The sequence below is a fragment of the Melanerpes formicivorus genome, unplaced genomic scaffold (genome assembly GCF_026170545.1).
Source record: "Melanerpes formicivorus ecotype bairdi unplaced genomic scaffold, bMelFor1.0.p_v2 SCAF_16, whole genome shotgun sequence".
Taxonomy (NCBI): Eukaryota; Metazoa; Chordata; class Aves; order Piciformes; family Picidae; genus Melanerpes; species Melanerpes formicivorus.
Genome location: NW_027142368.1, coordinates 4,037,258 through 4,058,882, shown reverse-complemented (window position 1 = coordinate 4,058,882; position 21,625 = coordinate 4,037,258). Strand labels below are relative to the sequence as shown.

General features: G+C 44.4%; 1 protein-coding gene and 1 long non-coding RNA gene across 2 annotated transcripts in view; one reads left to right on the top strand and one right to left on the bottom strand.

The window, feature by feature from the left end:
- LGR4 (leucine rich repeat containing G protein-coupled receptor 4) overlaps positions 1 to 21,625 on the top strand; it is an 86,016-nt gene that overhangs the window by 16,567 nt on the left and 47,824 nt on the right. The window contains exon 2 of the mRNA XM_068147823.1: positions 21,009 to 21,080. Coding sequence (XP_068003924.1) covers positions 21,009 to 21,080 — 72 coding nt within the window. The remainder of the gene's footprint in view (positions 1 to 21,008; positions 21,081 to 21,625) is intronic.
- LOC137446191 (uncharacterized) lies at positions 10,438 to 14,155 on the bottom strand. The gene is made up of 3 exons (XR_010988577.1): positions 13,899 to 14,155; positions 10,746 to 10,835; positions 10,438 to 10,498 (listed from the first exon to the last, which is right to left on the bottom strand). It is a non-coding gene; the product is annotated as an uncharacterized lncRNA (long non-coding RNA).

Here is a 21,625-nt window from a genome sequence, read left to right as displayed (position 1 = left end):
AATAAACTGCTCTGCACATGACAGACCTAGGTCTGTTTTTAAATTACACTGCCTTCATTATATCCTGATGTTTGTTTAAACACAAAGAAAGAGAGATTATGTTTTGAGTGTTTTCTCACCTTTTCTTTTAAGATAGTCTGTTGGAGCTCTAATCTCTGATCCATTGCAGGGTTGCTTGTACCTCAACTAAAAGCTAAACTCAATTACTGCATCTGCTTTATGCTTTTCAGATTTGGTAGTGAAGATAAGATGTGTTGGTATTTATTGTGGGATCTGACAGCGTAATTGCAGAGCAGTGCTTCATTTCTGGTAGCTTAACTATTGGTCTTAAACAAGTGTATTAATGAAAATGGAGAGAGAATATGGTTTGCTAATTTCAGTAAAACCTTTTCACCCTCTGAGCTTTCAGGGGGTTAATTTTTTAGTCAGAATTGTGCTGATGTTAGGTTGGAAAAACTGATGTGTGGGTGGTAGTGAATGATGAAGTTGGTAGAGGGGAAACCAGAGTGTCAATAGGACTAAGCTAGCTCTATGAGGGCAGGTTTTGAGCCACTGGGCAGGTTTTACTGGCCCCAGTTTACTGAATCAGTAAAACTCATAGTCTTTCAAGGCAGAAGAAACCGGACTTCTTTGAGACAAGGGAGAACAAGAAAAACCAGATCTCTCTATTAATGCAGTTTGGGAGGGGTATTCTTTGTCCACCTTGCATCCATTACAGTTGTTTTCACGGAGTCGTAGGTTCATACATCCAAAAGGAATTTACATTGCCTGATGGCCTTTAGGTAAGAGCTAGAGTGTATTTCCTTGCCTGTAGGAAAGCTGTGATGAACTCAGAATAGGTCCGTGTTTGTTGTGTGGATATAGCTAAGGAGGCAAGGGTTCAAAAGCCCCATTTTCTCCTTGGGGTTCATCTGTAAAATGCCTGTCCCTGGAAAGATGCAGGTGCTATTTCTGTCTACAGGCAGGCCAGAAATCGGTGGCTTACTTGACTGCCTTTTGTGGGTCGCTTACTTTTCCATCACATGTGCATTGGATGTGTTTATAGAGAAAAATTGATCCTGTGTACGTGATTAAACTTGACAAGCCTTAATCTCTGTTGCTAAGAGTGTGGGCTGGATAGCTAATGTGGTAGGTCTTTGTTTTTCATGTAAATACTTGTAAGGTTAGGCTTGCATTTAAGTATGCTGGGGTTTTTTTTTCTTGACAGTTTAGTGATTAAAATCTACTCAGCTTTAAATAGGTGTAGTCATGTAAATACTGAGAACAGAGTTAATCTGAAGAGAACTTACTCTTTTCAAGAAAATCACTAGTAATAGGTGCTTCCTTGACTCCTTATTTGTAATAGTAATCAATGGCCATCAGGGTTGTGCGGGGCTTGTGTGTGTGTGTGTCCCTGAGAGTGTCTGTGAAAGATTTCATTTAGTTGCATGCATTTTCCTTGATATATGTTATGTCCTCATAGCAAGTGGTGCTAGTTGCAGAATGCTGGGTAGGTAGGCAGTGTAGAGAGGAGGATTTTTAAACGATTGCTTTTTTGCTTGCTCGGGTTGGTGTTGGTAATAGAACCGTCTTTGTTCTGTTCTCTCTTTGTGTTGTGTGGGGTTTCTGTCAGTCATAAAAAGGCTATTCCCGTTTTCCTGCAAGGGAGAGAGCATTTTAGAGATTACCAGAGCCTTAGCCTGTGGTTCTTTGACGTGAAAAATGCCCTCTGCTAATGATTTTGGTAGGTTTTGGCTTCACCTTCTATGGCTGGGCCGGTCTCCTGCGAGGAAGCTGCCCATATGCAGCCTTTCACAGGGTAAGAGCATTTACAAGACAATGGGGAGCCGGCAGCACACTGGAGGGGTTGGACCATCATGGCTGGGTGATGGCTTTGTTAGGTGCTGGCTGTACCTGATGCTCTTCACCGCCCCTGTACCCTTCACTGCCCCCTCATTGGGTGCCCCACAAACAGTTTTGCTTGCTCCTCAGGCCCATTTGAGGTGGGAAAGAACTACATGATGAGGTTGCCCCAGAGCAACTGCAAGCATGACAGTTCAGGGGTGTTTTCTTAAAACCATTTTGTTTCCTATTTGTGGCTGGGGGGGGAGAAGGCCTTCAAGGGAAAAAGAAATATTGCAAGTTTCCCTAGCCTTTCTGTTAAGCAGAGGCTGGCCCTGATGCTGAAAGCAAAGTTCTCCACGAACGTCCTGTTTTATATACAAACACCAGTGTTGCATGAGTTCAGCTGTAAATAATGCAGCACAGATTTCCCTCCATGTATACTGAATGCAAGCAGATGCTCGTTACTACGTGAAGCCACCAAATCCAGCTAGCATATCTGTGTATTTGTATAGATACACCTTTGCCTTCTCAAGCTGTGATTTTCAGACAATGCCAGTGTGTCATGTGCAGTCTCAACAAATTAGTTCCCTGCCTCGCCCGGTCCTTTCTCAGCTGTCTGCTTCAGAATGCCCAGGGATGCTTCATCAACGTGCCTTGTTCTGCTTGCCTCCGTCTCGGGAGCTGCTGGCTCGCCGTGGGTTTGGGCGAGCTGTTGTGGTTCTGCCAGATTTATAACTGCCTGTATTCGTTTATTTGTTTATTTACCTTAAGGTAGCAAGGGGCGTACAGCAGAGAGTGGGCACAGTTAGCTTGAACGCGTTTTTTATTGAGGATAATATTTAAAAGCTAAAATGCAACAGTATTTCAGTAGTGAATACATGGAAATTGTGTGTGCTGCTTAATGTGTTTCAGAAATCCCTGTTACTTTTCTTCCTTAAATACAAGAAAACAGGCGTGTAATGCCTCATTGAAAGAAGCCTGTAGGGGTGCTTTGTGAGGGTCTTAATTAAGGGCTTTGAAAGACTAAACAAAAGGAAAAAGAAAATGCTACAGGGTTATTGTTATTCCAGCCCATTGGCTCAGGGAGCTGACCATCCATTGGTGCCTTCTGTCCGTTTGGGAGCTGAATGACACTTTTGTTCGTGGTTAACAGAGGTGAAAGAAGCCAATTATTGCCTGTCTTTTCCACGGGGCAGCTGCAGACGGATTTCACTGCGGGCAAATATGGACTTTCCTGCCACAAGGATGGTTGTGATGACAGTTATTTTTGTGGAATTGTATGAAAGAAAACAGATTTCCCCCCCGCCCCTTTCCCCCTCCAGTGACTTGTGTAGATGTTTATTGAAAACTACTGTGAATAACGCTGGTGTGGAATGGGAACTTGTAAAGAGCTGGATTCCCCACACTAGCAGTGTACTTGGCTTTTTCTCTGGGTGTGAGAGACTGAGGGGGCTTGGGGTTTCTTTTTGCCCCTCATTTTTTTTCTTTTCGTTGCAGTTAATTTTAACTAGAGGGGCTTTCTAATTGGTGTGTAGCGAGCATTAACCCTCTTGTGGCTGCCAGCTCAGGTTGCTGCCTGCTTTGTGTGCTGTAGTGATGGAGGGACAACTCCGGCAGCTTAGCAAGACGTCCTGCAATGACAAAATACCTGCCTGCGTGCCATTGGGGACCTCAGATAGTCTCTGCGTGAAACTTGCTCCCCCTTCTCCCATGTCTGTGTTGGTTTGTCTAGTACATCATAAAAACTTCTCCCACAACTCTTGATTTTATAATTCAAAATGTATTCCTTTCCTCCCTCCTCCATACCAAATCTTCTTTGAGCCTCTAGGTGTAGTGTGAAAAGACAGGGTTGATGATGGACCGAGCGAGTCGTTCGTCATTGGAATGTGCTGCCCAGGGAGGTGGTGGAGTCACCATCCCTGGAGGTGTTCAAGAGGAGATTGGACGTGGCACTTGGTGCCATGCTCTAGTCATGGGGTCTGTGTTGATAGGTTGGACTCAATGATCCTCGAGGTCTCTTCCAACCTTGGTGATACTGTGATACTGTTGACAGAATCTCTTGATTCCGGAGGATTCTTCAGTTTGGGGCAAATTTTGAGCGAGGACCTCTGAGTTTTTTATGCTGTAACAACTACTCAAGATATTTAACTGTTTGGGAGGCCTGTCAGTGGTTGTGGTAGGTTGCATGTGGCCTCTTTGTGTAGCCCTCTAGAATTTGCATTTAGACATAATAATAGCATAACAAATATGGAAAAGGAAGTGTTCCTCATCTTATGTGGCTTTCTGCTGCAGGTGAGGGTCTGCTTTTTGTCCTCCAGCCTCTGGGGCTGGAAGTGCTATGAGGATACTCCTCACAGAATCATGGAGTAATAGGAGTTGGAAAGGAAGCTCTGGAGATCAATCATCTAGTCCAACCTCTGTGCCTGAGCAGGTTCACCCAGAGCAGGTTGCACAGGATGACATCCAGGCAGGCTTTGAATGACTCCAGAGATAAAAAAAACTCCACCACCTCTCTGGGCAGCCTGTTCCAGTGCTCCACCACTCCTAAGATAAAGAAGTTCCTCCTCATGTTTAGATGGAACTTCCTATTTTCAAGTTTGTGCCCATCCTCCTGGCACTTACCCCTTAAGCATCAGTAAGATTCTCTCCCTCAGCTTTCTCTTCTCCACGTTCATCTTTCATCTCTTGGCGCATAAAGAGGAGTTTCTGTGCGTTCAGTGGTTTCTTTTCATCCAGACTCAGTATTTTCCTTTAGAGATCTCCTGGGTTTGGTTTTGTTTTGTTTCTTTTCTGGAAGGCTCATTACCTGCAGATGTGACTTTTTGTGCTGCTTTCCACTATGTCTGTCTTTAGGGATTTGGAGCACAAGCCCTATGAGGAGAGGCTGAGGGAGCTGGGATTGCTTAGCCTGGAGAGGAGGAGGCTCAGAGGAGACCTTATTGCTGTGCACAACTACCTGAAGGGAGGTTGTAGCCAGGTGGGGGTTGGTCTCTTCTCCCAGGCAACCTGTGACAGAAAATTGGACACAGTCTCAAGCTGCACCAGGGGAGTTTAGGCTGGATGTTAGGAAGAAGTTCTTCCCAGAAAGAGAGATTGGCCATTGGAATGTGCTGCCCAGGGAGGTGGTGGAGTCGCCATCACTGGAGGTGTTTAACAAGAGACTGGATGAGGGCACTTGGTGCCATGGTTTAGTTGATTAGATGGTGTTGGGTAATAGGTGGACTTGATGATCTCCAAGGTCTTTTCCAACCTGGTTAATTCTATTCTATATTGCCAACCCACACTGGCTGAAGTTAATCATGCCTGCCCTGAGCTTAGCATTGTGCAGGCAGCCTTGCTTGGGGGCTCTAGAAACCAATGGAGGATGCAGCTCTGCGTGCACTTGTCATTTGCTGGCCAGTGTCAGTAGTAGGGCCGTCTGTGCCAAGTTCCTGAGAGCATGAGATGCATATGTGCAGTGTGAAGTGCCTGTGAAGTTGCCTTCGCAACACTGGCTGCTCATGCAGACACATCCACAGGGACAAGGGTGACCATCTCCTGGATGTGGAGGCCTGGCTTAGCTCTTGGAGGGGGTGAGCAAGCGACCCAGCACTCAGGGAAGCAGTCTGATGTTCTAGCAAAGGAAGGTCTCTGCCTCTGTCTGATGGGAGGCAGGTGAGAAGGCTTTGTCTGCAGGTTGCCTGCAGAGGTAGAGCCAGTCTATTTGTCTTCTGGGAGAGAGGACTAGTTGGTGGCCAAATTTACAAAGCAGTGAAGTAGTGATTTCCCTCTCCCCCCAATTTCAGCTAACACTAGCTATGGTTTTTGTGGTGGTTATTTTTTTAATGTGTGTGTGTTTGGGTTTTGTTTTGTCTTTTTTACTGCAGCCTTTGGGGGAGAAGTCCCACCGTTATGTATCTGCACACCACAGGTGCTGTAGATCCTGAACTTTGATGCATATTGTGTTGCTTGACAGCAAATTCACTTTGGTGGGGAAATAAAAGTCCCACAACTTTAAGTGTCAGGGGAAGAGTTGTGGTTTTTCACAAGGCAAAGCAGACATGAAGTTTTGCTTCTTGAAGGCAGGGAAGAGTCAGATAATTCCTAACGCTCTTATAACACAAGAAGAAATAAAATTGATTGTGAGTGCTTCCTTCATGGAATCCTGGAATGGCTTAGGTTGGAAGGGACCTTAGAGATGATCTACTTCAGCCTCCCTGCCATGGGCTGGGATGCCTCTCAACTAGTCTTGGCTGCTCAGGGCCTTGACACCCCTTCTTCAGTCCTGTACTGTTGAAGTAGAATCTGAATCTGTAGGTCTTTTCTAAAGAGTGTCCTGGCAGACATTTGGGGCAGATTTCATTTCAACTCATGTCTAAGGTTCACTGGAAGGTAAGGTGGATACTCAACCTGTATCTTCATGCATGTAAGGGGCTTGGCCATCCCTCTCAAATAAATCAAGAAGAGGAATATACCTCAAACCAGTATGACTCAAAAGCTTGTATGAAGCTGGTGAGGCTGTTTGAATTCTGGTACTTAGCTACAGGACTTGCTACTAGGCAGCAGCTCTTGCTTTACCACTTGTTGAAGGTACTGTTTCCTGGGTGAAACGCAGGGGTCATATGTTGGCACGCCTGAACGCTGCCACGCGGGAGACTTCAGAAGGCTGCAGGCAGACTTTAATCCTTCAAATGTCATAAAGTGGAAATTACTCTCCTGTTAAAGTACTGTGTGATAATTGATGATCAAGACTTTCAAAACCTTGAGTTTCAAGTCTTAGCAAAACTGTTGTGCTTTGGCAGCTACTTTGAGATGCCTTGGAAAATCGCTACTTAAAAGCACGCTTGGTTCTATAAAGGCCCTTCCAGGTGCTGCCATGAAATCTATTTTGACACTAGAAAGCTGCACTGTGCTTTTAGTTTTCCCACAGCACATAGATAATTGTAGTGCTCTATTGCAGTGAAAGATGATTTTTTTTTTTCCTTTTTTTTTTTCCCCTTCAGAAATAATTTTTAGTTGTGTCTGAGTTACATGTTATGTGTGAGTGAAAAAAGTTCTCAAATGCTGAAGCTGTTGAGGCTTGGACAAATTGAGATGTTTACATTTTGTCTTCTGTCTTCATCCTATCAGTGACTGTGTTCACACACCAAGTTTTTTCCCCCCTTTTTCTTAACTTTATTTTAACCTTCTAAAACTGTAGGATTTAGCCAGGCTTTTGAGTCTCAGGATGCTTTCTAAACGTTGGGTAGGTCAGACTAGGAGACCAAAATAAACCAGAAGAAAATGAATAAAATTGAGTGGAATAGAGTTGGCATTTTTATGAAATGGAATTTGTAGCTGCTCTCTCTCTTTTTCCCTTCCCCCCCCCCCCCCCCCCCAACAGAGCAAAAACATAGAGTGAAAATGTAACGTAAGATTTGTGAGTGTGTATGTGTAATGACAGCACTGCTTTTAGAATAGAATAGAATTAACCAGGTTGGAAAAGACCTTTGAGATCATAGAGTCCAACCCATCATCCAACACCATCTAATCAACTAAACCATAGCACCAAGTCCCTCATCCAGTCCCCTTTTAAACACTCCACCACCTTCCTGGGCAGCCCATTCCAGTGGCCAGTCTTTCTGGGAAGAACTTCTTCTTAACATCCAGCCTAAACCTCCCCTGGCGCAGCTTGAGACTGTGTCCTCTTGTTCTGGTGCTGGGTGCCTGGGAGAAGAGACCAACCCCCACCTGGCTAAAACCTCCCTTCAGGGAGCTGTAGACAGCAATAAGGTCTCCCCTGAGCTTCCTCTTCTCCAGGCTAAGCAACCCCAGCTCCCTCAGCCTCTCCTCATAGGGCTTGTGCTCCAAACCCCTCTCCAGCTTTGTTGCCCTTCTCTGGACATGTTCCATCAAGTCAATATATTTTTTGAATTGAGGGGCCCAGAACTGGACACAGGACTCAAGGTGTGGCCTAACCAGTGCTGTGTACAGGAACAGAATGACCTCCCTGCTCCTGCTGGCCATACCATTCCTGACCAGGCCAGGATGCCATTGGCTGTCTTGGCCACCTGGGCACACTCCTGGCTCATGTTCAGCCTACTATCAACCAATACCCCCAGGTCCCTCTCTGCCTGGCCACTCTCCAGCCACTCTGACCCCAGCCTGTAGCACTGCATGGGGTTGTTGTGGCCAATGTGTAGAACCCAGCACTTCGATGTGCTCAATCTCAGGCCATTGGACTCTGCCCATCTGTCCAGCCTGTCAAGGTCCCTCTGTATCAGTGTAAACAAATTGAAGTGCTGGGCTCTGCAGCATTCTCCTCCCCCTTCCCCACAGAGAAGCAGAAAGTGCTGTTCTCCTTTGAACTGAGGTTTGGGAAGGGGAAGCAATCTGTCCAAACCCACAAAATAAGTCTTTACTGGGGCAAGGAACTGAACCTCAGCAGGTCTGTGTCTGCAGCTGTAATGGGGAGCTTTCGGTGTGGAATGTTTGTTGTAGTAAATACTGTGTTGCTAGGTGGAGAGAGATGTGGTGTCCTTGGAGTCCAAAGGGTGAGCCTGGCTCCCTGCACTCCTGTTGAGGCAGTTTAAGTTTTATGGAATTGCCCTTGAAGCTGTTAAATGGAACAAAACGTGCCTCGTGGGTGCTCGTGGTTACGCGGCAGGGACCTGAGCCTGGAGCCAGGGGACACCCAGATCTTAATAAACTGGTTAGATGACATAGTTTGGTGATGTTCCTGGTGTTTCATCAATGGTCGTTCTCAGAAGTTTTTGATAAGGAAAAAATGCTTGAGAACTTCCTTAACAGCCATGAACAAAACTTTGGCTTGCTGATGTGTGAAGTGTCTGTGGCAGGTGCAGCAGTGTGTGCTCTGAATTAAAACTGAGACATGCATCTACCTGGGGCTGATTGGACTCATTAAAGAGAAATCAAAGTTAGAGTCATTTAAAAATGACATAGTTACCATAGTGGTTGATGGTTCATGATGACTTCACTGCGTAAGGACAGCTGTTGCAACTGGCAGTGTGCCCCTATTGCAACTTGGTTACAAACATAGTGTTGAACTGGGTTTACTCAACATGATAAATACCCTTCTGTAAAACTCCTTTAGTGACTCTGGTAGATTCAGTTGCAGACATAGCTATATGTTGCAGTTTCTTTTAGTGTGCAGTTCCCACTGTCTCTTTCAGTACCTATCCTCTTTCCTACTACCATATCATAGATTTCATTAAGGCTAGAGAAGACCTTTAAGCCCAGCTGTAACCCAACTACCCTAAACTGTATCCTGAAGCACCATATCTACAGCTTCTTGAACACCTCCAGGGATGGTGGCTCCACCACCTCCCTGGGCAACCTGTTCCAATGCCTCACCACTCAAAAAAGTTTTTCCTAATGTCCAATCTAAACCTGCCACAGCTTAAACCTCTCATCCTGTCACTGGTTACTTGGGAAAAGAGACCAACAGCAGCCTCCCTGCAACCTCCTTTCAGTGAGTTGTAGAGAGCAATGAGATCTCCCCTTAGTGTTCTTTTCTCCAGACTAAACCACCCCAGTTCCCTCAGTCACTTCTTGTCATTGCTCTTCTCTGGACATGCTGCAGGACCTCAGGGTTTTTCCTGTCCTGTGGTGCTCAGAACCAAATACTCAAACTTTGGCCTCATCAGGGGCACAATCACTTCCCTAGTCCTGCTGGACACACTGTTTTGATCCAGGCCAGGATGCTATTGGCTTTCTTGGCTATCACCCCATCCTTCCAACCCTGGTGTGTCTTCCTGCCACTTGTCACAGACAATTTTGATATTGTTGTCACCATCTCCCACCTCAGGTGGGACAGACTGAAGGCTGTCAGTCTCATATCTAGTGTGGTTTTAACCTTCTCCCCATGCCCAGCCTAGATTATCACCAAATATTTCTCTGATGTTTTCACAGAATCACCATGGTTGGAAAAGACCTTTAGGGTCTTCAATTGTTATCTGACTCTACCAGGTCTGCTATTACACTGTATCCTTGAGCACAATATCTAGACAACTTTTAAATACATCCAGGCATGGTGATTCAGCTCCTTTCTGGGGCAGGCTGTTCCAGTCTTTGAGAACCCTTTTCTGGTATAAAAGGCTTTCCCAGTTTCTAAACTCAGTCTCTCCTGGCACAACTTGGTGCCATTTCCTGTTGTCCTATCAGTTGTGACTTGTGAGAAAAGACCAACACCCACCTCTCTACAGCCTCCCTTTAGGTAGTTGTAGAGATTGATAAGGTCTCCCCTCGGCCTCCTTTTCTTCAGGCTAAACAACCCCAGCTCCCTCAGCTGCTCCTTATAAGACCTGTTCTCCAGACCCATCACCACCTTGGTTGCCCAATGTCTCTCCTATACTGTGGCACCCAATCTGTAGCTACTCTTGGGGTATTGGATAACCATATTACTTTTTAGAAATGATTAATTTTGTTAATAATTTATTAATAATTTAATTTAGTACTTACTGCTTTTAAAACTTCCCAGTCAGGGAGTGGCTGCAATGTAAACTATGCTGAGAGCTTCCCTATCAGGCATTTGGATGATAGCAGGACACACTACATGTTGCAGATCAGGCACATGGATGATTCCAGTGTCCACCTGGGTTTGTCCATGGACTTCTTTATGGTCTTGCACTGGTTGGTTATTCATATTTTGTGGTGGATACTCAGAGATACAGCAGGAGGGACTGTTGAGAAAAGCCTGTATTGATAGGACAAGGGGCAGTAGTTTGAAATGAGAGAAGAGGAAATTTAGATTAGATCTTTGGAACAAGTTCTTTACCATGAAGGTGGGGGAACACCAGAACAAGTTGCCCAGGGAGGTCGTTGAGGCCCCATCCCTGAAGATATTCAAGATGAGGCTCTACAAAGCTCTGAGCAACCTGGAGGATCTAGACAACCTTTTGAGGTCCCTCCCAACTCAAATCATTCTATGATTCCATGAGTACCTTGGCAGAGGCTTTTCCTCAGACTGCTTGACTTATGTGCCCGTCCACAGCCCGATGCACTTGTGTTTTGTACTCCGTTCCCTGGTGCTCCTGTATTCCAGAGAGTAAATAATTGTAAGCCTATGAATAATGTATCATTTCTCTCTCTGCAATAAATAATCTTTAGCTATGAATGGAAATACTCTTGCACTAAAAGGCATTTTGTTTCCTCTTTCAACTTAGGAAAAAAACCTTTCTTTTACCCCAAATCTGTGTGGCTCTTAGGTTAATTTTTAAGAGCCGGTTGACTTGGGCTGTATTCCTATGCTGGGACACAAACTCTTTCATAATAATGCAGTGGAATTTTTTTCTGGGTTAATTCCCCACCATGTGTCAACATAGGCCATTAACCGTATGTGTGATTGCTTAATGGCTGGCCTGCAGTGACTCAAATACCATTTCAAAACAGGTCTCTGCATACAAGTATTGTTCTCTCTAAGATCTTGATGATGGCTTGATTGGCACATGAATAGGGGACATTAGAGCTAGTTACTATGTCTGAAAGAAAGCTAAGGCATCATGTTGGGGAAAAAAAACCAACAACACAACAAAACAACAAAAAACCCAACCCCCAACAGGTTGATGTGACGTGGGAAGGAGGAGGCAGGAGAAATAGCTTGCAGATATGGTGGGGGAAAGAGAGGAATGTGATTTCTCTTGCAGGAACCGACCTGTCTGAAATTTTTCAGCCTTTCTCTGGCTGTCAGTGGAAATGTTGTAGGTCCTGCTTCACAAAATGCTGAAAGCTTGCTGGGATCAAACAGGATTTGTATGCTTCTTTCCTTTCTTTTTTTTTGTTTTAACTGGAAAAGGACTCCCATCTTACACTTTTGAATGGTACAATCCTTCCTAGTAGCCAGGGTTAGTAGATAGTCTGATTTATGATTGCTTCCATGAAAAAGCAGCTTAAGTGCTTCACCAAGTTCCCTAGGGAGGTTGTGGATTCCACTTCCCTGGAGGTGTTAAGGCCAGGTTGGTTGAGACCTTGAGATCTAGTGGAAAGTGTCCCTGCCCATGGCAGGGGAGTTGGAGCTAGGTGATCCTGAAGGTCCTTTTTAACCCAAACGGTTCTATGAATCTAAGTGAGTGGTCACACAAATATTCCAGTTAGTTTAAGCAATAGAAGAGTGGATGGAAATGTTGCATATAAACTGATTGCTCAGCTGTCATTTCTTTCCACCTGTACCAAATGGAGTGAACCTACATATATAGCAAATGAGAAACTCTCAGAACAGTCTCCCGTGCTGTTTCCTTGCTTTAAAAAAGTAAGGAAAATAAAGGTAATGAATTAGTTTTGGAAATAGCCCTGGTGGGTAATAACTGGGCATAGCACATAGCAGCAGCACTGTGCAACTGGAGGGAGCTCCAAGCTCCACTGGTGACTTTGGACAGGTCACTTCTTTGTGCCTGTTTTCCCTCCTGAGTTGTCTTGTCCATGTAAGCTGCAAACTCTTCCAGATGAGGAGTGTCTTCAACTGTGTATTTGTACAGCACCAATCATATTGACATGTTGAACCAGGGCCCTTAGCTTCTTGCAATTCAAATAACAGGTGATAAGATGTGGTGCTCATTAGAGAGATAGCATGGGTACTTAGGAAATGGCAAGTGTGCTTGCAGGGTGGGAATGCAACCTTTGTTTTACTTAGCCAGTCACAGCAGATGTTGACTAAGGCTTTAAGTATTTGGATATTCTTTCTTACAAGAATGTTTCCTAGAAGAAGTGGAAAAGGAAACACTCTCATAGATGAAAAAATGGCATGGCTGGTAGGCTTGCAGTGATTGCAAAATGGGCTGTGAATACAGACCAGCTTGATGTGCTTTTTAAGTGTTGGAGGTCCCTGTCATCATGTCAGAGGCAGTAGGACCATACTTGAGCTTGATGGAGGGAGTAGAATCACAAGAAGGAAAGTCTTCATCGATGCAAAAATGGGTTTCAAAGCTTCCATTCCCCCCCCCCCCCCCCCCCAATATTAACAACTTTGTCAGTGTTTAAAGGAACCACAGATGAAGATTGGAAGCAGAAAAAGGCACTGGGGTATGGCCATAAGGATTGGAGGGTGTGGGATAGTTAATACCACAGAGCCCCGGCCAGTGGCATTCCCAGAGGTGCCCTCAAGCTGGGCTCTTCCTGCTGGTAGATGGACACTGGTAGTTGTGCAGACCTTGTCAGAAGGTAAATTTCAAATCCATTACTTCCTTGTGCTGTTAACCATACACGTTAGCTAACAGTGTAGGCCCAGGTAGCCAAACCTTGCAGTGATAGACGTAGGTAGCACATAAAAAGTAAGAAATTAATTACTCAGCATGTTACTTTACCATTTGAAAAAAAACAACCCTCAAACACCATTGCAAGCTCAAACACTTCCCAAGTGTAGGTTTCTCTGTAAACATCATCTTTCCTATGCTTGCTGTTGGTTTGCCTCCCATTCATGATTTCCAGCTGTTGGGTTGGCATGTCTGCGTGTAACACGCATCCTGCACTTCTTGGATTCACAGTGCCAGCAGTTACTGTCCCAAGCAGTCACTGTGAGTTGGTGCTTCTGGAAGAGAATTGCTCACCTCCTCTCAGGAAGATAGGATAAAATAATAACCAACCCCCCCCAAGTTTTTTCTAATTGAAGGAATTTAATTAGAATTTCCTTTCTGTTTCTCTGTTCTTTTTATGCTTTCATTGCATACTGAATACGAGCAAGGTGTGGGACAGTATTAATGCAAACTCATTTACTCTGTCCCTTCAGTGGTTTTGTGTTCATCCTGGAGGAACTGGCTAAATGGGAAAGTAGATCTCAACCAGGGCTGTAATTCAGCTCCTGATCTTCCCTGATACTGGCTGCTCAGGTGAAAATTAGATGTAAAATTACATGGCTTTCATCATGTGAGCCAGCTCCCTGTACTCGAAGTGTTTCTTCAAGACCATAACAGCACCGTACAAAGTAGATTGGTCAAACCCTGACCTTTTGTTTTTCCCCTCTCCCCCTGGCTCACCCTCCACTCCAGCTCTTCCTCTTCCTGCTGCCACAACACCAGGCAGTTACTCTGGTTAATGCAGATGTGACCTGGACCAAATGTGAAGCAGTGACCATCACTTTGAAGCTACATCTACTTCTTTCTTACCTTGTTTTTGGGATAGTTGAGAAACAGTTGTTGGTCTGGTACACTAAGACAAAAAATTGTTTCTTTGATCTTCACTGATGTTCATCAGGACATTATCCATGTATCAATGGTCCCAATCCTAATGGGTGGCTAATTGTTGCTGAGTTTTTGCCAGTGTGGTGCTGATTTGCATTTGCCATAACCTGACTGATCCAAAGTGGTTTCTAAAAGCATTTTCAGCTCCAGCTTTTCCTAGTACTACCAAAGCTGGATCAGAGCTTTACTACCCATGGAATTTTACATAAGATTAAGACCTTTTACCTAATGGTTTTGTACAAGTAGGTAGGAGGGCTTTATTCAAATATAGATAGCTCTGCCTAAATCATTTTGTAAGTGTTATAATAACTTAGTGGCAGAGGGCCCAGACCTTGGAAAAGACTGAATGGAGCCTGCAGTATTACATGTTATTATCTATCAGCAAACAGGTTAAGCTTGCTCAGAGGGAGTATTTTATAGGATTTTGAAGGTGCCTTGTTGAAACATGATCTTCTTGCCTTCAACAAACACTCCTCTCCCTGTCTCCATCCTTCTCTCTCTCTCTCTCCCTCCCCTTTCCTCTTCCCTCACTCTCTTCCCCTTCCCATATAAACTTGATAGAAGTTAGCTAACTTCTTTCTGGTCTTCCATCTGATAATGGAGTGCAGGGAAGCACAGGGGAACATTTTGATTCTATTTCCTAAACATCCAATCTCACAGAATAAAAGAATGGTTTAGGTTGGAATGGACCTTAGAGATCATCTACTCCAGTGTGATTGACACAGACCTGTTTTTCCATTTCTGTAGCTGGATTTATTTTATTTGTTCCATCTTAAGATCTTTATAACAAAGTGGGATATTTTAGGTCATTAGCATGCAGAGCACAAATGTGGGAAGGCTGTGTGCCCCCAGTTCAGTGCAGATCCAAGTGCTGAGAGCTAAGGCAACAATGCAGGCTAGAAAGTGTAGCCTCAGCATCTCCTGTGAGTTTTAGGAGACATGCTAGCACCCCAGAGCTGAGTAGTAAGGAAGGTTGTTTTCCCTAAAATGTGCACACCTTTTGGCTTGGAAGATGCAGTGGAGATCATTTGGGCTGTTACAGCTAAATGTCCCTCAGTCTAGGGAGAGCAAGATCGTTTCCTTTTCCAAGCCCATCAGCTGTTGTGGGTCATTTGCTTTCATTCTCTGTCTATATCTTGGGTTAATTTATTTATAATTTTCCCTATCCCTTCTGAGGCCTCTACAGGAAGTCTGTTTCCCATTTTGTGGTCCTGCTTTGTTGTTGCAGCTTTCATTCTCACAGAGGAAAGGGGCAATAATTCTTGCATTTCTGTCATCCCTAGTCAGCTGTCCTTTGCTAACCAGAGTCCCACTCTGGCAGTCATTAAGAAAGACAATTGCAATTAATCTAACAAGAATCAGGCTACTCTGTGGCAGAGGCAATACTTTAAAATTAGAGAGGAAGCTCTCCATGTCCAGTGGGAGATGCTCTGACATCCTGAGCATTCTAATTCTCCAGTAATGTGTGATGTAACTGAAGCCACTTTTTAAGGATAAGCAAGAATTTATTTGTTTTTATTTATTGATGTATTTTAAAAGGTGTGAGAGAATTAGTAAGTTGCCATTCCTGAGAAGGAATAGAATAGAATAGAATTAACCAGTTTGGAAGAGACCTTCGAGATCATCGAGTCCAACCTATCACCCAACACCATCTAATCAACTAAACCATGGCACCAAGCACCCCATCCAGTCTCTCCCTAGACACCTCCAGGGATGGTGACTCCACCACCCCCCTGGGCAGCCCATTCCAATGGCCAATCACTCTTTCTATGAAGAACTTCTTCCTAACATCCAGCCTAAATATTTCTGCTCATCCTGAAGTTTGGGGAAGTTTGACCTTGATTAATAGTAAGATATCCTTAAAAAACCAACCAAATAAATAAAAAGTCAACCCCGAACTTTTCATCAGGAACTGGAATTCTTGCACAGAAGGAGTATAATGAAGTTCAAGTGACATATAATGGCCTAGTTTGGTTTCTGGAGCTTCCACTGGGTGGTTTAAGAATAGTTTAAATCTCCTGCTTTATGAAGATAGAAAATAGAATAGAATAAACCAGGTTGGAAAAGATCTTCAAGGTCATCGCATCCAACCCATCATCCAACACTATCTAATCAACTAACCCATGGCACCAAGCACCCCATCCAGTCTCCTTCTGAACACCTCCGGTGATGGTGACTCCACCACCTCCTCGGGCAGCCCATTCCAATGGGCAATCACTCTCCTGTGTAGAACTTCCTCCTAACCTCCAGCCTAAACCTCCCCTGGTGTAGCCTGAGACTGTGTCCTCTTGTTCTGGTGCTGGCTGCCTGGGAGAAGAGACCAACATCCACCTGTCTACAGCCTCCCTTCAGGTAGTTGTAGACAGCAATAAGGTCACCCCTGAGTCTCCTCTTCTCCAGGCTAAGTAAACCCATCTCCCTCAGTCTTTCCTCATAGGGCTTGTGTTCCAAGCCCCTCACCAGCTTTGTTGCCCTTCTCTGGACATGTTTCAGCAAGTCAACATCCTTCCTAAACTGAGGAGCCCAGAACTGGACACAAGACTCAAGGTGTGGCCTAACCAGTGCAGTGTACAGGGGCACAAGACTTCTGTGCTCCTGCTGGCCATACTGACCCTGATGGAGGCCAGGATGCCATTGGCCCTCTTGGCTGCCTGGGCACACTGCAGGCTCATGTTCAGCCTGCCATCGACCAGCATCCCCTAGGTCAAATGTTGTGCTGCATGTTTTTACTGTGTCCAGCAAAGGTGCTCTCCTCTCCTCAAGCTAGTTTATTGAACTGAATGCCTCCTTTCAGCAGAGGGTTTTGTAGCATCCTTGCTGATGCAAGTAGTTTTAAAGGTACTTGTGTTTCTCTGTTGGGTGAATGCAGAGGAGTTTGCTAAACTATGCTGGGAATGAAGATTAGAATAATTGTCAGAATAACCTCAAGGGATCTACTTGAAGCAGTCTGAAGACAACAAATGACTGTTGGAGTACTCTGGCTTAATTTTAAGTCTCTATGCAGTAAAAATTAGTCTCTGCAGTACCTGGCACGGTGTAATAATTTTCAGCAGGTTTCTTCAAGCTTCTTGTTGAAGGTTGGTTGGTTTGTTTGTTTTGGGTTTTGTTTTGGTTTTGTTGGTTGGTTAGTTGGTTTTGTTTTCTGTAGTACCTTTGTGGAAGAGGACAAAACTGTTGACCCAGTGTGAGAGCTTTATTTGTTGTGGAGAACTGCAGGCAGGGCAGCACTAGCTCTGTAGGAGGGAGCAGGGTGGTTGTTTACATTCTGGTGTTACATCTCTCCTACCTGAAATGGTGAAACTGGTTGTAACTGTGATTCATGCTAGCCCTGAGAGGCAGCCTCCTTTTGCTAAAGAGGTTACCACCTTGGGCTGCTCCTCATTTTGGTTTCGATGCCAGCTCCTTGCCTGATCGTGCCCTGACCTGCCTGGGTTAAAGCTGGTTAGCAAGCGAAGATTTAGCCTGGCTGCTTAGTACAGATAAGCCTGGTTAATGGCTAACTGCTGAAAGGTGCAGCTCTGCCCCTGCCTTCTCCTTCCTTTTCTTGATGAATCTACAGTGTAAAGCCACAGCATAGCTGGCCCTCAGTTTTTCCCTTTGAGAGCTGTCGTGTCCATTTCGAGGTTTCTGGAGAGAGCATATTAAAACTGTGGATGCCAACGCTTGGAGCTACAGGCAAAACCCATTCTCTGCTAATTTCAGATGCTGAAATTAACAAAGCTGAAATTTCAAAAGCCAAAATTATGTCAGTTTTGGATGTCAGCCCTGCTGTATGTCTACAGAGTTTCCATTATTTTTACTACCCCCTTTAATATGGTTTTTGTAATAACAGGGCTTTACATCACCTGGATAACCATTTGAGAGAGTTATGGGTTTCTCACACAGGTTAGTATTGCTTAGGATTCATGTAGGGTCTCCACTCCTTTCTTACTCTTCTGCTTTATTTGTAAGTGCTTCCCAGTTGATACTGGAAGGGGATATGTAGCCCTCTGGAAAGGAGAGGGCTAGCCTGAATGTGTGAAACACTTGCATTCATGACAATTTGAAAAATGTGTATGGGGTGTAGGGAGAATAAAGGTTGCAGTCTCCTGTGGAGCAGACAGCTGACAGTTCATGTATCTGATACTCTTATTTATTTTCCTGCACAAGAAGAAAAATGTCCCCCACGGCAACTGCAGCATCTCATGGTACCCAGGCTGCTGCTGGGACACAAAGCACCTCTTCAAGCACGTGGGCTGTGGAGTTCAGACATAAATCATCCCCAGTTCAGCTCCTTCTGGAGCTCAATCAAGGAGTCTGTTGTGCTGTAGTGGATTTTCTTGGTCTTCTTTTCACAACTGGACTTGATTTGTATGTGCTGAACTTCATTTTGCTCTCCATTGCTCTTGAGTTAAGTTAGCATACTCATAACAGCTGCTGAAGAATAACTCTCTTGGTTCACGCTGGGGTATGAGGAATGAAGCTTTGGCCTGCTATTTAGTAAACATTTAGCTTAAAGAAACAGTTACATCTAGATCAGATGTGAGAGCAGTGTTCCTGTCAGTGATGGCTGGGGGGGGGGCCTGTGCTGTTTGGTCAGCGCAGCAGTCCAGTTGCCAGCTACTTGTTCATCTCAAATTCACTGACATCAGTTGACATTACCAACTGCTGTAAGGAAAAAAAAATACACCCCCACCACCCCCCCAGTGGGATTTTTAGTGCATTCTGTTGTCAGTATAAAGAAAGAAACTTTTTAAAATGAGCTGTGTTAGACATTATGGTCTGGCAGCTGAAAGAATACCATGGGCACTCTTGCAGAAAGTGGCTTAATTAGCTGCTGCAACGTTTTTGGGAGGTTATAAGGCACTAGCATGGCATTTGTTTTGTCATAGCATGAAAAAAGGCACAAATGTCCCACCACACCATTTCCTCACAAGCAGCATCATCCCCTCTGCACGTTTCTTGCTCCCCTTAGGGATCTCATTCTGAACTTCCTAAGGCCAACACCTAGTCCTGTCCTGGGTGGGAGCCATGGAAGACACCCTGAACACAAAACTTTCTCAAGAAGGTTGGTTTTGCTGCTACAAAATAGTTCTTCAGGGATTTGTGCCTTTCAGGTGTAGCAGGAAGATTCTACATAGGCCTTTCTCTGCCTCATCATCAGAAGTGGTATTCCAGTTGAAGCAGCTGTTTGAAAAACAGTGGTGGTTGTGGATGGGCTAAGAAATTCTGCCCCAGCAGTAGGCAAGGGCTGATACTTCATTCCAAGGTCAACCTTATTAGATGGCAAACAAAATCTGCTGTCCTGTATGCAGTTATACCAGCCCTTCAGGTCTTCATGTAGGAGCTTGAGTGGTACTTGCTGACTGTTGGTGAGATTAAAAGAATGGTTTGGGTTTGTTTGCTTTCTTTTTACCTCAAATATGTGTGAAGGTGGCACATAGATCCTAGAGAATGTGTGGAAGACATCAAGCAGAAGGAAGCTGGGAGGACTATACAAATGAGCCACACTGAATTGCTCATCAAATTGCGTTGATGGGGTGAGGGGGAAGCAGTAACCAAGTAGAAAGTAAGAGTGTGAGTTATGTCATGAACTGTTAGGCAGTTATTGGTTTCATTATCAAACTGAATTATTTTTGTGCTACTTTTGCTCACACTGAGTAAGAGCCAGCTTCAGGAGTGGATTGTCTGTGATGGTTATGTAAGTGTGAACTGAGGCCATGGCACCACTTTGCCACTCACTGCTCCTTTGGAAAGAGAAAAGCTGAACAGTTCTGCATACCTATCATGTAAGCACTTGCTGCCAGCCTGTCTCTGCTCACAGACTGAGAATGAAATCTGCTTGAAACTATTACCTGGAGGACTTCTATAGGGTTTTGTAGGTGGGGGGGGGAACTGACTGTGGTAGAGCTAAGACATGTTGCTGCTATTCTCGTCAGTTGTTCCAGAAGCCTGTATTTGCCAGAAGCTCTTTATTAAGTCCCAATGCATGTATTCTTTGGTTTTTAAAGACATTGTGGGATGAAAATTTGCTTGGTGGGTGGTCACAATCTTTTCTTTCTTTAAATAATTTTTGCATATGTTGTGGTTTTCAAGCGGTCTTAATCATCTGTGTTAAAATAGCATGCATGTCTAAGTTGGCAAAATTGAATACTGGGGATAACAGTGCTGTAGAGCCTTTTCCATACATGTGTGGGGCTACACCCTGGAGTTTCACTGTGATTTTTTTTAATGACTTTTTTTTTATTCTTTTGCTTGGAGGTGTCAGTAAAGATTGTTATCAACTTCCCATTATATGCAGGTCTTTGCTGCTGGATTCTCAGATGGTTGTGCTTTGAGAGTGCAGCATGCAAATTTCTAGAAAGAGGTATCAATAGGTGATGCTAGGTTGTTTTCTTTTGCTGTTATCATACCATCTGATTTAGAATAGAATAGAATTAACCAGGTTGGAAAAGACCTTTGAGATCATCGAGTCCAACCTATCATCCAACACCCTCTTATCAACTAAACCCTGGCATCAAGCACCCCATCCAGTCTCTTCCTAGACACCTTCAGTGATGGTGACTCCACCACCTCCCTGAGCAGCCCATTCCAATGGGCACTCTCTCTGTCTGGGAAGAACTTCTTCCTAACATCCAGCCTAAACCTCCCCTGGCACAGCTTGAGACTGTGTCCTCTTGCTCTGTTGGTAGTTGCCTGGGAGAAGAGACCATCCCCCACCTGACTACAACCTCCCTTCAGGTAGTTGTAGGCAACAATAAGGTCTCCCCTGAGCCTCCTCTTTTCCAGGCTAAGCAACCCCAGCTCCCTCAGCCTCTCCTCATAGGGCTTATGTTCCAAACCCCTCACCAGCTTTGTTGCCCTTCTCTGGACACATTCCAGCAACTCAACATCTTTCCTAAACTGAGGGGCCCAGAACTGGACCCAGGACTCAAGGTGTGGCCCAAGCAGATTAGGCTTTCTTTTTCTCCTTTGTTTTTTTTTTTCCCTGAAGTGTAAAAATCCCTTCTTGTTTATTAATAAATGTCTTGGTTTGTTTTTTTTTTCCTTCTGCAGAGATATCAGCATGAATAACATCACAAGGCTACCAGAGGATGCATTCAAGAACTTCCCCTACTTGGAAGAGCTGTAAGTATTGCACACCCATTAAAAGTTTTGCTCCAACATCAGATGACTATGTAAAATGGAAGGTGGGTGGGGAAACAGTGTTGGGTTGAGCTGTGAACACAGATAGCAATTACACTTTAAAAGAAAAACAAAGAAAGAAGAAATCCTGTACATGTTTGGAAACTGGAACAATAAATGCTACTTACAAGGGACTTTCTAGGGTAATTATTTTAATCATGGCTAGAGTGATGACACACACCAATTATAACGTTATCCAGAGATAGCAGAGGAGGTATGGAACTGCCATTGTTTCCAGGGGAGCTACAGTATAGCTCTTGCATAAGTTCCATAAAATGTGTGGTGTTTCATTTACTGAGCTGCTTGCTCCCTTTGCCTCTGTAGTTTGCAAATGGTCACAAGGTCATCCTGACCTGCATCAGAAATTCATGTTCTGTACTACAGAGTTTCTTGGTCTTAGTTTCTCTGGCCTTTTTCTTTTTTTAAAGGTTTTACTTAGGTGATACTTGCACTTTATACTTGAATTTTCTTAGAATCATAGAATCAAC